Below are 15,728 nucleotides of genomic sequence, written 5' to 3'. Positions count from 1 at the left end.
CTTAATTTTCCAGCAGCGGTTTGGTCTGAGGAATTATTGAGTGCGTCCCCTTGAAGTAGTTGATGAAGTTAGCACGACAGGATTGCGGTACATTTGTCGTGTCTAAAGTTACAAACCGTGTTGGACATGTGTTTGGATTTTCTGAGTGTTTGTGTAACCAAAAGGGCAAACAAACTGAGCCTTTGAGGGGTTTTGAGATTAGAATAGAAACCACATCTATGGTACTCATGAAGCAAAGATGTCATTCTGATTTTTGTTGCACATTTCAAAAGTGATTAGGCAGCTGCAGGTGTTCTTCCCATGCAGGAGCCTCATAGAAGCCTGGAGGGCAGGCAGAGTGCAGCATGTCAGATGTTCAGTTCTCATGTACTCAAGCACAGATAGAAAAATGAAGAGACACTGATTCTGACATGGGAACTTGATGTACGCTACACACTAGAGTCGTTTTGCTGCCGAAGTGAGATGTCACAGTTTCAGCTGTAGCCTTGGTTTTGTTATCTTCAACTTTGGTTTACCACGCTTGCCCACATGGGCAGTTGCTTGGTCATTTGGCTGGTGTCAGGAAATTCCTTTCGGCATTCTTTCATTGAAAGGGGACGTGCAGTTCGGGTGCGAGTGACAGTTTGCTTTTGATGTGTGTTTTTGTTCTGTGTATGAAAGATAGGAAGAGTGTGAGAGGGACAGAGGGATAAAGAAAGAGTGAAACACAACAAAGTTTGTTCTAACTTGCTGGTGTGTGTCTGATATCTGTATCGGTGCGTCTATATGTGTGTGTTTGGAAGTGAGACGGAGTGGGTGTGAGAGACAGTGATGGGGTTGAACGTGTTTGATGTACTGTGATAACTCTGTCCGGTATGTGGCTTTCATGGGAACTCCTTGCCCTGGGGACATGGGCGAATAAGCTCCTGTTTAAAGGGCAACTTCCCTCTCTTTATCGCCTGTTGTTTTTCCCCCTTTATGTTCCCCACATCCTGTTAGCCTTTACCTTTTTAGACTCACTGTATGCTACAGTTTGACCCTTGTTGGCTAACCTTACCCAATAATTTTCCTGACATAAAGCATGTTGTACTTGTTGTTCATATTTACTTATTAAATACAAAGACAAAAAATACTCTTTTGAGCCATTTTTGAAATAATGTAGTTTAGGTTGTGTATAAGCGATATGCTAAACAAGCACATTGTCAGAAACTGGAAGATCTTACTTTTTAAATGAACTCTCATAAATGCATTTTGACCTTACAGTTCTTCTGCTATAAACTTTTCCATTTGGCTATGCCGATTGGGTGAGCATTCCATAAAAAGATGTGGCTGTTAAAATGGAAAATGATTAGCAGATTGTTTTGATGATAAAATGCTTCCGTAATATTTATCATGCATACAAAATGAAAATAAAAAATAAATGATTTCTCAATCAAATTTACAGAAAATTGCTTACATAACAATATATAATCACCGTTGCAATTCAAAATCCATACAGTGCAATATGATATATGCCTTCATCTATCTTGTCCACCCACATGCAACCAGTGATTTCTTAACGTGTTGTAGCAGACTACTTGCTTAATGCTAATTATGGTGTGTCTCTTAGAACACGTGTATGTCTGGGGAATGTTGGTGAACTGGAATTCTTTCTTTTTCTTGAGGAGCCTCTTAGCAGTTGGCCTAATATCAGCGTATTGTGTTTTAATTTGACTGACAGCTACTAGCATTGCATGTCAGATGCGTTTGCTTTGAGCTTGGGGACACAATAGACTTGACGTGAGTGTTAATGACTGTATTATAAAAGAGATAATAGCTCCTCTGAGTCCACAGTGGCCATGATGGGCTTTGTTCAATTTAAAGAAAAAGTCTAGACTTACTGCTGTAACATTGCAGGGATCAAGACCAAATGGCACATGTGTGGTCCTTGTGGATATCTTCATACTTACAAGTGCTGTAACCCTAGACAGTTTGGGTGCGTGTGACAGGACCATCTTGAAAAAGAGGCCCTTGAAAGTTTCACGTGCTTACTTGTAAAGTAATATGTACTGAGTTGTAAACTAATACGCAAAGTGACTTTTTTCCCTTACCTGGAATGCACTTTTTACTTTCCATTTACTGCACCATTAAACTCAGAACAGCCACATTCTTTCTGTGCTACTTTTGTTGTTTGTACACATTAGTATGCTTTCTTCTCGTGAGTTCAGATGCTTAATCATAAATGGTGACTTTGGGCGTTATTGTATCTGTTGGTAGCTCAACCTTGTCTCTTAGATACTGTCTCCAGAGTAACTTCAGTGTGGCTAGTATCTTAATGAAACAGCTCTGATGCCGTCACTGAGAGATCATCAGCTGTCAGAAGACAGAGGAGATTCAATACCTTGGCACAGATGGGAAGTGATAGAGGAGAAGTGAAGATGCCATCAGAAATATGCCGGCTAGTGTTTACACACTGACACACACATACACACAAATGAAAAATGTGAATGAGTTACAGTATTACAGGGAGACTGCCATGTCAGAGGAAACTTGCTGTGTTCAGTTTTACCTTCTGCTTGTAAAAGTATACTGAGGTTCAGTGTAAAACTCTTAACTTTGTCTCATATCACCCTGCTTAAATGGTTGACGGGGTATGCAATAAGTAGTACTGTTGGCTGATGCCTGTACCAATGATATTCATAATCATAGTTGTGTATATTTATGAGTCCTTTGTTGCAGATGTGTGGTAGTCACTCTTGTACAGTTCAACAATCCCTCTGTGTATGAATTATTCACACTCAACTGGCCCATAGTTCATCATCCATATTTAATGGCTGGGATTGCATACTCCTAACTGCATGCTTTCTGTTGACTAATGGAACTTTTGAGAGCAAATTAAGTCACAAGACACTGATAAACATGTACTTGATGACTGATGAAGCCATGTGTAATTCTTGACCAGGCTTACTGGATATTCATTTGACTCTTGGTTTAAGTGTAGAAAAGAAGCAAGTGCTTTTGTTTGAAACAAGTGCTTGAATCATGGAATTAATTACTTCAGCTCACTTTGGCAAGCAGCTGTGGAAAAAGACCACTGACAAGCCTTTACACTAAGTATCAAAATCTTCAAAAACAACCTGACTTCAAATGGGTATGGACACATATAGAGGTGGGGGTGAGGGTGAATTTAAACCTGTCTAATCAAATGTAAACAATAGACCAGTTGCACTCTTCTCTAGAGGCTGCCAACATGACGGTTTTCTCCATAAGTGTGTGAATATTAATGCAGTGTTTTGTTTTTGTCTTGCAGGTTTACTTGAGGATATTCACACAACAGTTTGAGAAAAAACACTGCCAAGAGAGACGTGTGGTTTTCTTTGATTAGCTCTGCACAAGTGGATTCTGAGGAAAATGTAGGAAATGGTGAGAGGGAAAGTGAGGACAGAAACTATTCTTCAACAGTTGTGGTCTCCCCCTCCTGTGCTACTGTAAAATAGCAAAGAAAAGGTGACAGAGACGAAGAGGGAAGACAAGAATTGTGAGAGAGTCGCCTGTTGTCCAAGGACAGCCTTCACCTGCAGCACTGGAAGAACGGCCTGACAGACTAGAAGGGGGGCGTGGGTAACCACAGAAAGACAGAGAGACGGGGACTGACAGAGCAGCAAGAGTTTGGAGGAGGAGGAGGTCTCGAAGGGGTGGGAAAGGCCATTCTCAATGGCTACTGACCCAGGAGATCCCACAGGCACTGAAGACTCTTCTGAGAAACCTGATGGACAGAAGGAGGAGGACACGGAGCGAGAGGGCCGGGTTGAGCAACAGAGGGAGAGAACACACAGCACCTCCTTGGACTTCGCCTCCTCCCAGACTCAGGAGGGGAGAGCGACAGGAGGAGAGGATGGAGGAATCAGGAGAGGAGGAGGAGGAGGAGGAGGAGGAGAAGCCTCCCAGGAGTGTGAGGAGACTACAATCAGACCAATTTCATTCTCCACACCCTCCTTACCCGACGATACAGGTCAGAAACGACTGAGAAGGGAAAAGCGCTTCTTCAGGAAAAGCGTGGAGATTTGTGAAGAGGATGACGAGGTTGAGGTGGCCCCTGAAGCGCCCCACAGTGCCCCCCACCTGGAGCTGCGCTCCCCAGACTCAGTCTTCACGAGCAATGCCCAGCAGCAAGGGGGGGCTTCATCCTGTGCAGCCTTGGGGCATGACCCATCTTGTCCAAACTCAGGCCATGAGCTTGGAAAAGATGCTCCTTCATCTGCACCTCCTCAAAGGGGGAAGGAGAGGGACCGTGAACAGGAGGAGGAGGCAGAGATGAAGGCTGTAGCCACATCTCCTGGAGGCAGGTTTCTGAAGTTTGACATTGAACTGGGCAGGGGAGCCTTCAAGACTGTGTACAAAGGCCTGGACACTGAGACTTGGGTGGAGGTGGCTTGGTGTGAACTTCAGGTAAGACAAATAATTTTCTTGATGATACAAAGCATTTAGCCATAATTGCACAGTCTGAATTAGCTGACAATTTCCTGCAAGATGAAGTAAACACAAAATAATCAATGCACTTAAAGACTGTATAGACATCCCTCAAAGGTAAATGGAAGTACTTTACATCAACAAATCATATTTTCAACTTGTGTGCTCAGGAGAGCTTTAAGCCCAGCATTGCTCTTTTGAGGTGAATATCAATCTGGAAATCTCAGCACATTATCTGTTTGCTATTCATACTGTGATGGCAGTTCAGTGGAGACCGAGGTGAAAAGGAGGAACATAACTTTTGGTTGATTGACAGCACAAAGTGAAAGACGAGGCTTTTCCTTGTCTAGGACTGTTCTGAATAATAGAATCATAGGCTGTCTGTGTGTCTTCTTGTTGTGTTAGGTATCCTGTTAGAATTAGTATTTTATGCATTTTCATGAATTATATGATAGAATGTATTGCTTTTTATTTTTTTTGTATTAATGTCACTGTATTGTGAGTGTAGATTTTAAAAATCTCACAGATATTGACGGTACACATTTTCAAGAGTCTAGAAAATGTATGTTCTCTTAAGCTATGACAACTAAAAAAAAAGCTAATGTTGTCATTAATCAAGTGAGCAGCGTGTGTCACAAATTTTAAAATGAAAAGTTAATGTTATGAAATATCTGGTCAGTATTATGTTGCTCAGTATGCTAGTTTTAACTTGCTTATGGGTATAGCTGAGGCCTCAGTAGTCAGCCTAGTCTTGTCTGTTCTATAATGTAATGACTTATCAAATGGAACTAGTCACGTGAATGGGATGGATTTTGTAGGTGTGCATGCAGGTGTAACAACAGCAAATATTACTTTAAGAAACTCTTTGTCATGCATTGACATTGTTGTAGGCGGAAAACATAAAATATGCAAAATGTTTAATGTGAGAGCACTGTCAGGGTCTTAATATTACTGTAGCCAACCAGATTTTGTTATGCCGAGAAGAAATGGAAGACGTTGTATAGCGTGAATTCAACATGTGGTGGGAGACAGACTTGTGGAGGAGAGAAGAAACGAGTCCCTCTGATTCTTAGCCTCACAATAGAGAGCTGTGTTATGGTCAGCCATCTGATTTGACTGCTGGCTTTGTGTGAGAAAAGTCAGTCATGTGTTTGGTTTGGAGCTAATTCCAAAACAAGAGCCTTGACTAATCCTTGAGATCAGGCTCTGTCTGTTGGACTAACAAGCAGCAGGTATGCCCCCATCACCTTTTCTGGTATTACTCCAACACCTAGTGAATCTGCTTCACATCAGCAGTTGAGCTCTGCTACTTGATATTTCATACTGACACAGCGCTTGTTCAATCCTGCTTAAAAACTTGACCTGTCTTTTTTCAAGTGATCTACTCAGCTTGCAAAGATAGCACGTTTCACCTTCAATAACAGTGTTACTGTGAACACATTTTGCCACCTGACAACTTTCTTTCATTAAATCAGAAAAAGCATTTTTTGCCTTGGCTAATGAATGTGAGCAAATCTGAGCTGGTAAAGCATTATTTGAAAATGAGAAGACATTAGGCTGAAGCTGTACCCATAATGAATTTGTCATACTGAATTCTTTCTCCCAAAATGTAACAGGTCATATTGAATCCTATGGAGACAAACTAGTATTTTTTTTACCAGCAATTTGCTATTAAAGAGGCTATATTAGTCACAAATTACAGAAACAATTAAAAACACTCCATGCATATTTTACTATCTAATTAGATTTCATATTATAAACAGACAAGTGATCTTGGAGAAAAACATACTGAGATTCTGACAAGCAGAGCAACAGCTAGGAGATGACAAAAAGGCAGAGTGTGAGAAAGAAAAGAGAGAGACACAGGAGGTGACGGTGAGTGGGAGAGAGAGAGACAGAGGGGGAGACGATGAGCCAAACGGAGGATTACCATGGCATCCCTCCCAGAGAGCAGTCGTGTAGCTAATGCTAAGTTACCACATGCAGGGAGACGCATGAACACACACAAAAATGTATATACACACAGGCAGTACACAGTGGCCTGGTCACACGCCTATAGATGGATCCAGCGCCACATTCAGAGCAATGTTCTAGTCACTCAGGGCACATGATCTGTCCTTTTACTCCACCTTACCAACACTTGTACATGGTTTCAGTGAGATGTGGCGTTGGACAGAATGGACAGTCCTGACCAAAATTATTGCTGTGATAGTAATGATAGCGTTGACTTGATAAACTAGATTTTAAACATTAATTTGTCCTCTACAATTTCATTTAAGATCAATAAAGTGCTCTATCTATCTATCTGTCTGTCTGCCTGTCTGTCTGTCTGTCTGTCTGTCTGTCTGTCTGTCTGTCTGTCTATCTATCTATCTATCTATCTATCTATCTATCTATCTATCTATCTATCTGCCTGTCTGTCTGTCTGTCTGTCTGTCTGTCTGTCCGTCTATCCATCCATCCATCCATCCATCCATCCATCCCATTTAATAGCACAGTTCCATATGGATGTATCTCAGTTAATGTCATAATATTCTTGGATAAACCTGTGATGAAAGAGAAGCAGTTTTACCCAGTTTTTGACACTGCTATAATTCTGAAATCCAAACAATGCTAATTCCCTCTTTTTTAAAGCACAGGTAATCACCAACAGTGGCAGAATATGTTTGCTACTGCTATTGTAATGCAATAACACAATGAACTGCCTCTGCAAGGCATCTAGTTTGAAGGCACTGGACAGGACAGGATGATAAACAACCTATACATGACTATCCTGTGCACGATTTGATGCTATTCACTATCCTGTGAAACTGCAGCCTGGGAGCACCATGCTCCTCTCCTCCTGTGTCCATAAAGAGAGGGAAGCCAGGGGATTAGCTGTTCAAATGCAGCTTGAAAGAGTGGGTAATTAAAGTTCACAGTGCGGACACCATCTCTCTTCTTTCCTGTGCTTTTCCCTGAGAATTCCACACCTAAAAGGGCAGAGCTATATATCTCCCCTGTTATTGCTTCAGTCATATATTTTGCTTTGCATAACACTAAGTGGCTGTGTTTGTTTGCATCCTGTTCATGCTTCACATTTCTGTGTGTGAGCTGTTGCTTCCCTGTCGGTCTGTGTCAACATATGTCACCATATGTGTCTGCCTGTCACCCTCTCTCTCTCTTCCTTTCTCCCTCCCTCCCCCCTTCTCTCCCCCATCACTTTTTTGTCTGTTTGAGTGAGCATGCAGAGTGATCCAGGGAGTTAATTACAGTGGGTGCCTGTCAGGCTGGAACAAAAACCCTGCACAGACAGCATAACTCGGGCGGCAGAAACCAGATTGGTTCAACCCAGTCATCCCAGACTGGTCCAGCTCAGCTCTGTCCCGCCACACTCACAGGACTAGCAACAAGAGAGCAACATTCAGAACTGTAGCACTGTAGTTTGACATTATAATGAGTGCCACTTAAAATATTTGCTGATTTAACCTGCTATGCTATGGAATTTATGTCTGCAGGTAAATGTCAGCTTAAGTAGTTGTGTTCTCAAGCTGCTGTGCCATGTTTCTTAGTGTACTGCCCATGTATAGCAGCATCAAGGCCCCTTGTTGCTGTCAAGACTCCCAGTTTAGCCATTACATCATGATAACATAACCACTTACCATTCAATGCTGAGATATCATCTGTGGTTGTTTCACACTCTGATTCTCTTGTCAGGTAAAAAACTGCTCTCTTGATGTGGTAAGACCAGTCAATACATACTATGATCAAAGTATTCTAGTGAACTGTATCATGCACAAAAGATTGGTATTACATAGGTTTTTCTGGTCATAATTCTGTAGTTTGGTGTGATTAACTAACAATAATGGGAGGAGCTGAGGCTTATCTTAGTTGTTTGTGATTATGAAAGACCAGCTAGGTTAGGGCAGGTAAAGCAAAGACATACTATTGATGGGTGACTAAAATTAGTTGGCTAAATCAAATAGACTACAGCTGAACTGACTAGACCTGATTGGAATTGATGCAACCAAACTGGCTAGTTCAACCACACCAATGACATTTGGCAAGCGCCCCTGGGAGTGTATACTTCCACAACAGTCATCATAGCCTAACTGGCAACAGGGATTCTATTGCTATTGACGGGTAAGACATTAACATAGCACTAGCATTAACTGTGTGGCCTAATCAGAAATCAATAAATTAGAAGCACTTAGAATAGAACTGTTGTGACGTAATCATTATCAAAAGCAGTCCAATGACAAAAAAAGGGAGCTCTGTGAGTCATAATTTAATATTAATTAGTCATGTAGCACGCTTTTTTAAAAAATACGAATAGCAGGGTTGTTTATGGGCATGTTTTAACCAGTTTGTTTTATAATTTGTGCTTTTGTTTTATATCTGCTGCTACTGACTACTAATAATAACTAAATAATAACTAAACTAATAATTCATTATAATCTAAAAGGAATGGCTAGTTAGTGTATTGTCTAACAGCACTTGTAGAGGTTAGTGAACTTGGCCCACTGGCCTGGAGTTTTAATCTGGCGTGCAGGGCAGCCCTTTTCCAGCAATCTATCTCGTTAGTCTGAGCTGTTGTAGCTTACAGTAATCTAATCCGAGCCACCCGCCACCTAGGATTTTCAAACATGTACATGCTTACTCCTACACTACAAGACAACACACGCTGCATGCAATCTCATAAATGTACAAGTATCCACCCAAACCCTGTTTTTCCTGCTGTACCTTTTTTCAAACAAGACCGTAACCAGGGAAGCCAGTTAATCTTATGTAACCTGTATGATGTCTGATACTTATGCAGTGTTTGCCAAAAGATGTTTTAGGGCTCACATGCTTTGGCACACATGACCCCAGCTGTCTTTTACCTCCTACCAAATGTGCCTTGTAAGCCATATCCTGTCCATTTACCTCAGTGTTTTATGAGGCTACTTAATAACCTGCAGCTTGACCTTCTGCTCTACCAGATGTCTGATCCCAAAAAAATCTCATGGTACACAACTAGGTCTTAGGCCTTACTATGTTTACTAAGTTATAGTACTGAGACTGCTGCCTTAGATGTACCAATTAACAACAGGATTGCATGATATTGTGCACACACTAACAATAACATTCCAAAATATAACCAAAAAAATGGAGTCACAATAACAGTTGAGACTGTCACTGTTACACTGTTTGATCTAGTGAAGCTACTGGGTCAAAAAGCTGAATCAACATATCTGTGATACAATCTCAGCAAAAATTGAGCATCATAATCTTCAGAAATTGCCTCATATTTAATAGTATTCTGGCAAGGTAAGACAAGACAATTTTATTTGTATAGCACAATTCAACACAAGGTAATTCAAAGTGCTTTACATAAACATTAAAAGCAGCAAGACAGTAAGAAGAAAAAAAAATCATTTCAGAAGAATTTTTCATCCATGGAGCAAAGTCTTTGACATGGTTCACATAGTTCACATGAAAGGAAAATACACTCATAGAACTAAAAACAACATGGTTAAACACTGTTCTCAATATTGTTGACTTTTATCTGCCTGCTGTGCTTTACATAGTAAGAATCAAGTGCATATATAGCATGGAACTGTGTTGTTTACAGTCTAAGGGAGTCATCTGAATAACTGTGTCAAAATACACACAACTACCCTAATTAAGTTTTCTTTTTTTGCATTTTTTTTTGTACGTTTACAATTGGATATTTATTATTTAACATTGCTTTGTGCTTGGAGTGTTTATTTAGTAAGCAGAAATGCAGAACAATTCGTCTGACTTAGAGGAAGAAGCACCAGTCCACCCACAATAGTTCTCTGTCATGTGCGCCTGTCCTTTCGCTCCCTCATTTTCTGTTGGCTTACTTCACTTTCTTCCTCATCTGTCTGAGGGTTGAAAGACTATTCTGTCACATTTTTGTTCCTATGAGGGCTGTTTGCCATTTTGTTTGTCAAATCGGTTTCGGTGAATTTTTGTTGTACCAAGGCAAGACTAATGTAGCATGCAATTTCAGCTTATTGCCGTTAATGTCATGAGTTTATTGAGTATCATTCCATTGAATTTTTTTGCAAATCAGTGTGACTGAACCTTCGAAATAGCAACAGTTGCATTTGTAAGTGGCTTATGACACACTTGAAAAGCCTTTATGTAGAGATGTTTTTGTAGGTGCTGTACCTGTGCTGTGTGGATAGTTTGTTATTTGGTTTCCAGTGGTAAATGGTGTAAATGTGTGTTAATGCCATCTCACTATGTGAACTCTTTGTGACCCATACTGACCCTCAGGCTGTCTGATGCGGCACGATAGACGCTGAGAAAGCAGCAGACAGGGACACATAGGCGGACTCTCTGTCTCACACTGTGCCAAAAACTGAGGTAGAGTGATGCTCTAAATGAGGAGTGAGACTGAGGGCACAGGCAGTCAAACAGAGTCAGTTCTCCATGTCAGAAACAAGCACACTGGAAAGAAGGCACATGTAGGCATGGAGACAGGTATGAACAGGCTGCACTGAGAACACACCTGCATTTAGGTGCACGTATTTGGATATGAATGCCTACACATAGTAACATTATGAGGTTGGTGTTAATGGAATGAAGGAACGAAGAAAGACCTAGACTGGTCGACTTACTCTTTGCCATAATAGTGCAATGACGAGCAGCCCTTTTGTTGATGCTACATCCCTGTTGAGAGGGGAGGAGTGCAGAGATTCCCTTCACGAGTATTTCCAGAAAAGGACACTGAACCAGTATAGAAACAGAAGCCAAAAGTTCCCTAAAAAATAAACACAGACATAGAAAGGAAAAGAAGCAGAGGCTGCTAGCACAGGTAGACAAATTTAGCTATATAACAAATGCAGTAACAGAACACTGCATTACATCATTATTTGTTTGGATTCAGATATCTGCAGTAACCCAGCCCCCTTTGATGGGCTTTGTGCAAAAAGCTCAACATCAATGGAATCGATCAGTGGAAAGCCAGCGTTATGATGACTTCTATTTATAGTGAGGTCTGTTTGTGACACGACAACGGCTGCCATCCGACTCCCGTAGAGATGTTAAGTCAGACACAGTTTTGTTTTTTCTGTTTTTATTATTTACTTTTACAGTGATGGTGACAGGTTGCATGTTGTAAAGCTACAAATCCATGGCAAATAACTTCTGAAGTTAGTTTTCTGATTAAACTTTTTTAACGCCCTTGAATATCAGGTCACAAGGTCAACAAAGGTCACAAAAGCATGGACCTGAAAAGCTTTGTTTTTTGTACACATGGATATAACAGACAACAACAGTTGCTTTTGACAAGTCTAAAAATACAAACTGACTGAGTGGAGCGAGCCAAATTTTCCTCCACTGTGAAATGCTTTGATTCTAGTCAAAGTATTATGTCCAACTCTTAAAATTAAGTCATCATCACATCATATACATCTTCATAAACATTATTTACTATTGGCTTTGAATTGAAAGATATTTGGATTTTTTTGTGTGAATTAAATGTATGCTTATTGATGAATTTACGACTGGTTTAAGAAAACAGAAGAATGCATAAAAATAAGCAAATTTGCAAACACGTAATAGTAAGCTTCTATTATTTTTTCATGACAGAAGAGAACACTTTCACTCGATAACGTACATGAGACTTAGGTCTTATAAAAAAACCTTCATGCCAGTGTTTAACAGAGGGATTAGTCAGTGGCTCTGTCTGTTCCTGTGGGATGCTGCTTGTGCCAGTGAATTGGATTTCTGCTGCGTCCGTTCTGTCCGCCATACTGGGGATGTGTGGCAGATGCAGTAGAAATGTGTTTTATAAAGCTAAGGCTTGGGTGTTGTCTTAGCACTGCTTCAGCTCTATATTGCTAGTACCATCTAGTGGCAGTGGGTGTTACTGCAGATCATGGGTGTGAAGTATGAGGTAGCCTCATGAGGGTTTGGGTCTTTTACCAGAACTGTGTACCACTTGACTTATGGAAACAAATGGAGCACAGTTTGCAGTGTTGAAATTTCCATAAGGGTCACTATAGGGAAGAAAGTTACTTTCCTTCCATATAACATGGTGTGCATTTCTCATCTCAGGACCGCAAGCTGACCAAGGCAGAGCAGCAACGCTTCAAGGAGGAGGCAGAGATGCTGAAAGGGCTCCAACACCCCAACATCGTACGCTTCTATGATTCTTGGGAGTCTGTGCTTCGCGGAAAGAAGTGCATTGTACTGGTGACTGAACTCATGACATCAGGGACACTCAAAACGTGAGTAAAACCTCCTTGTACATATTATTTTCACTGAATGATAGCTCACTATTATTGTGTCTAGTTTTGTCAATGTCTCTAAATTACATTAAAAATGATAATAATCTCCTCTGTATGGCTTGGCAGTGTCATGACACCAACATCTGTATTGCAAGTAGTTACATAGTTACAAAGTATTTGAAAAACTTAAAAAAAATACAACACATTAGACAGAAATATTATAGAACATGTAATTTAGTCAACTAGAGTGATGAATCAGTGATAGTTTTAGCTAAAGGACCCACAGTTGTAAAGCTAGGCCTGTAGTTAATGACTCATGCCTCCATTGTGCTGTAAATATTTGATGGTGGTCCTCAATATTTTACCAAAAAACAACAAGATATCATGGATCAAGGTGTCATGGATCAAGGAGTACTGGTGGGAGATTTTTTTAGCTATACTGTACATACATCGAAGAACAAACAGCGATTAGTAGAGACTATGATTATGTGAAAATGGTTTTTATCTTATGGGGAAGACAGTTAATCTAATCAGTTATGTACAGTATAATCTGACTTGGGTAAAGTGCTTTGATCCTTAATCACAATGTGTTGAAATTTAAATGTAATTATATTATTTTGTCTCTCTTGTTCTTTCTGTCAGTGGTTAATTATACTGTTCTTTTAAGTTTAACTGCATGTGCTCTCTCTGTACAGTTACCTGAAGCGCTTTAAGGTGATGAAACCCAAGGTCCTAAGGAGCTGGTGTAGGCAAATTTTGAAGGGTCTTCACTTCCTTCACACCAGGACTCCACCAATTGTCCACCGGGACCTCAAATGTGACAACATCTTCATAACAGGCCCTACAGGATCAGTCAAGATAGGGGACCTGGGACTAGCCACTCTTATGAGGACCTCCTTTGCCAAGAGTGTTATAGGTAGGCTACATTTATAGAGCAACTACTTTTAAAAAACAATCCAAACCATATAGAAGCTACAGCAAACTAGGTCTGCTGGGTCAGGGCCTATAAATGTACTTTTCTCTGGCATCAGCACAGTTCAAAAGCACTGCTTTTTATGGAGGACCTTAGCTACCTACAGTAGGAGTATAGATTATTATTGACAGAGTCACTCTAAAAATCCATGTGGGGAGCACTAAACATAAACCGAGATACTGATGAGATATTGACTCTCTGAGCTAAATTAAGCAGTGCACTGTGAGAAACATTTAACTCAATAAAATTTAACTCAGGGGGCAAGAGCAATTGCCAGGAAGATTGTAATCAGAGTTTCAACTGAATTTTAATTCTTCCATTGAGCCTGTGACATGGGTGCTCTGTGGACTATGTTGTATCACTGCAAATACAGATAGTAAACAGCGACAGTGGTGAAGTAGTATTTAGCGTTTCGGGTTGTTTTTTTTTACATGGAACTACTGTCTGATCTTAACAGGAACCCCGGAGTTCATGGCTCCAGAGATGTATGAGGAGCACTATGACGAGTCTGTGGATGTATATGCCTTCGGGATGTGTATGCTGGAGATGGCTACATCAGAATATCCCTACTCTGAGTGCCAAAATGCTGCTCAGATCTATCGCAAAGTCACAAGCGTAAGTCTCTTTGATTTAGTATTATTCTAAATTTGTTGTGATTCTTGTATGATTCAACTATCTGGCTCCATGATGAAAATGTTTTTAATAAGTACATTATCCAAAAACCTTATTCCGTAATTTCCCTTGAAATACAATTCATTTTCCACCTCTTTTTGCAGGGTATCAAGCCAGCCAGCTTTGAAAAAGTGAATGACCCAGAGATTAAAGAGATCATTGAAGGCTGCATTCGTCAGAACAAAAGTCAGAGGTAAGGAGGTATCGCATTCATAGCATAACAAAGTACTCTCTCTTATGCATATTAACTTTTTAGGTGATCATTAAACATCCTGGTGTCTGTTTCACCATCCTATGCTTCTCACTTGACAGACTTGCCATCCGAGACCTCCTGAACCATGCATTCTTTGGGGAGGACACAGGGGTTCGGGTGGAGCTGGCAGAGGAGGACACAGGCACCCAGGACTGTCTGGCTCTCCGGATTTGGGTTGAAGAACCCAAGAAACTGAAGGGGAAGCACAAGGACAATGAGGCCATTGAATTCACTTATGACCTGGAGAATGATAGCGCTGAGGAAGTGGCTCTAGAGATGGTAAGACAGGGGAATGACTCACGCCTGATGAGTAGAGAGAGGGTTCATAGATGTCAGATATGGTATGAGGTACACTGAGGAAAGGCTTTGATGCTTTAAAGCTTGAATGAAGGTTAGAAGGAAAAATCCCTTAGCTCATTTATCGGCCACATGAGGATGCCTCCTTTTGACTTAAGTTTCCTCAGCCTACACCGACCTATTAATTAATTACTTTCTCCTTGTCTCTCCTTCCCTCTCCGTTATCACAGGTGAAGTCAGGCTTCTTCCACGAGAGTGATGCCAAGGTGGTGGGAAAATCCATCCGGGACCGAGTAAATCTGATCAAAAAGTCAAGGGAGCGTCGACAGCAGCAGCTCCTTCAGCAGGGCTTTGAAGAACGAAGAGACTCCACCCTCACCTCCTACACCTTTTCGCATCCGTCTTTCCCATCCTCACTGGGGCAAGGGGCAGCTGGACAGACAGGAGGGGAAGGAGGAGGAGTGCAGGAGTCTGAGGAGCTGCCTGAAGTGGACCAGCATGTCAGGCAGCAACATATTTTCAGTGGGACAGCCCTTAGTCTGCCAGGTAGAGTGTGGACCTTCATGTTATAGCGCTGCAGACTGCGAACAAAATGGCTGCATTTTTGACATTTTTTTTTAGAGTGTGAGTTAAAATTTCAAGTGGCTGCATTGTGCAAGGGCATGATCATTAAGCTGCATTGGTGTCGGCACAGACGGCTACTGCATTAACCACAGTGGTGAAAAGCAGTACTTTTATGACTTCGGTGTATTGTGGTATTTATGCTTAAAAATGCGGTCTTCTTGTGAAATGTGGAACACACCTACATGTGCTACTAATAGAAAAGACCACATGTAGAAAAAAATCACTCGATTTCATTTGGGACAATCATGACATTACA

General features: G+C 41.0%; 1 protein-coding gene across 1 annotated transcript in view; it reads left to right on the top strand.

Annotated features, from left to right (window-relative positions):
• Positions 1–15,728, top strand: part of si:dkey-151g10.3 (serine/threonine-protein kinase WNK2) — a 35,705-nt gene that overhangs the window by 3,810 nt on the left and 16,167 nt on the right. The window contains exons 2-8 of the mRNA XM_023282229.3: positions 3,269–4,407; positions 12,481–12,653; positions 13,349–13,569; positions 14,084–14,241; positions 14,403–14,491; positions 14,611–14,830; positions 15,079–15,394. Coding sequence (XP_023137997.1) covers positions 3,673–4,407; positions 12,481–12,653; positions 13,349–13,569; positions 14,084–14,241; positions 14,403–14,491; positions 14,611–14,830; positions 15,079–15,394 — 1,912 coding nt within the window. The 5' untranslated portion in view covers positions 3,269–3,672. The remainder of the gene's footprint in view (positions 1–3,268; positions 4,408–12,480; positions 12,654–13,348; positions 13,570–14,083; positions 14,242–14,402; positions 14,492–14,610; positions 14,831–15,078; positions 15,395–15,728) is intronic.

This window comes from Amphiprion ocellaris, chromosome 8, assembly GCF_022539595.1.
Source record: "Amphiprion ocellaris isolate individual 3 ecotype Okinawa chromosome 8, ASM2253959v1, whole genome shotgun sequence".
NCBI lineage: Eukaryota > Metazoa > Chordata > Actinopteri > Pomacentridae > Amphiprion > Amphiprion ocellaris.
The sequence above is the reverse complement of the archived record's forward strand: the minus strand, read 5'-3'. Positions and strand labels throughout refer to the sequence as shown.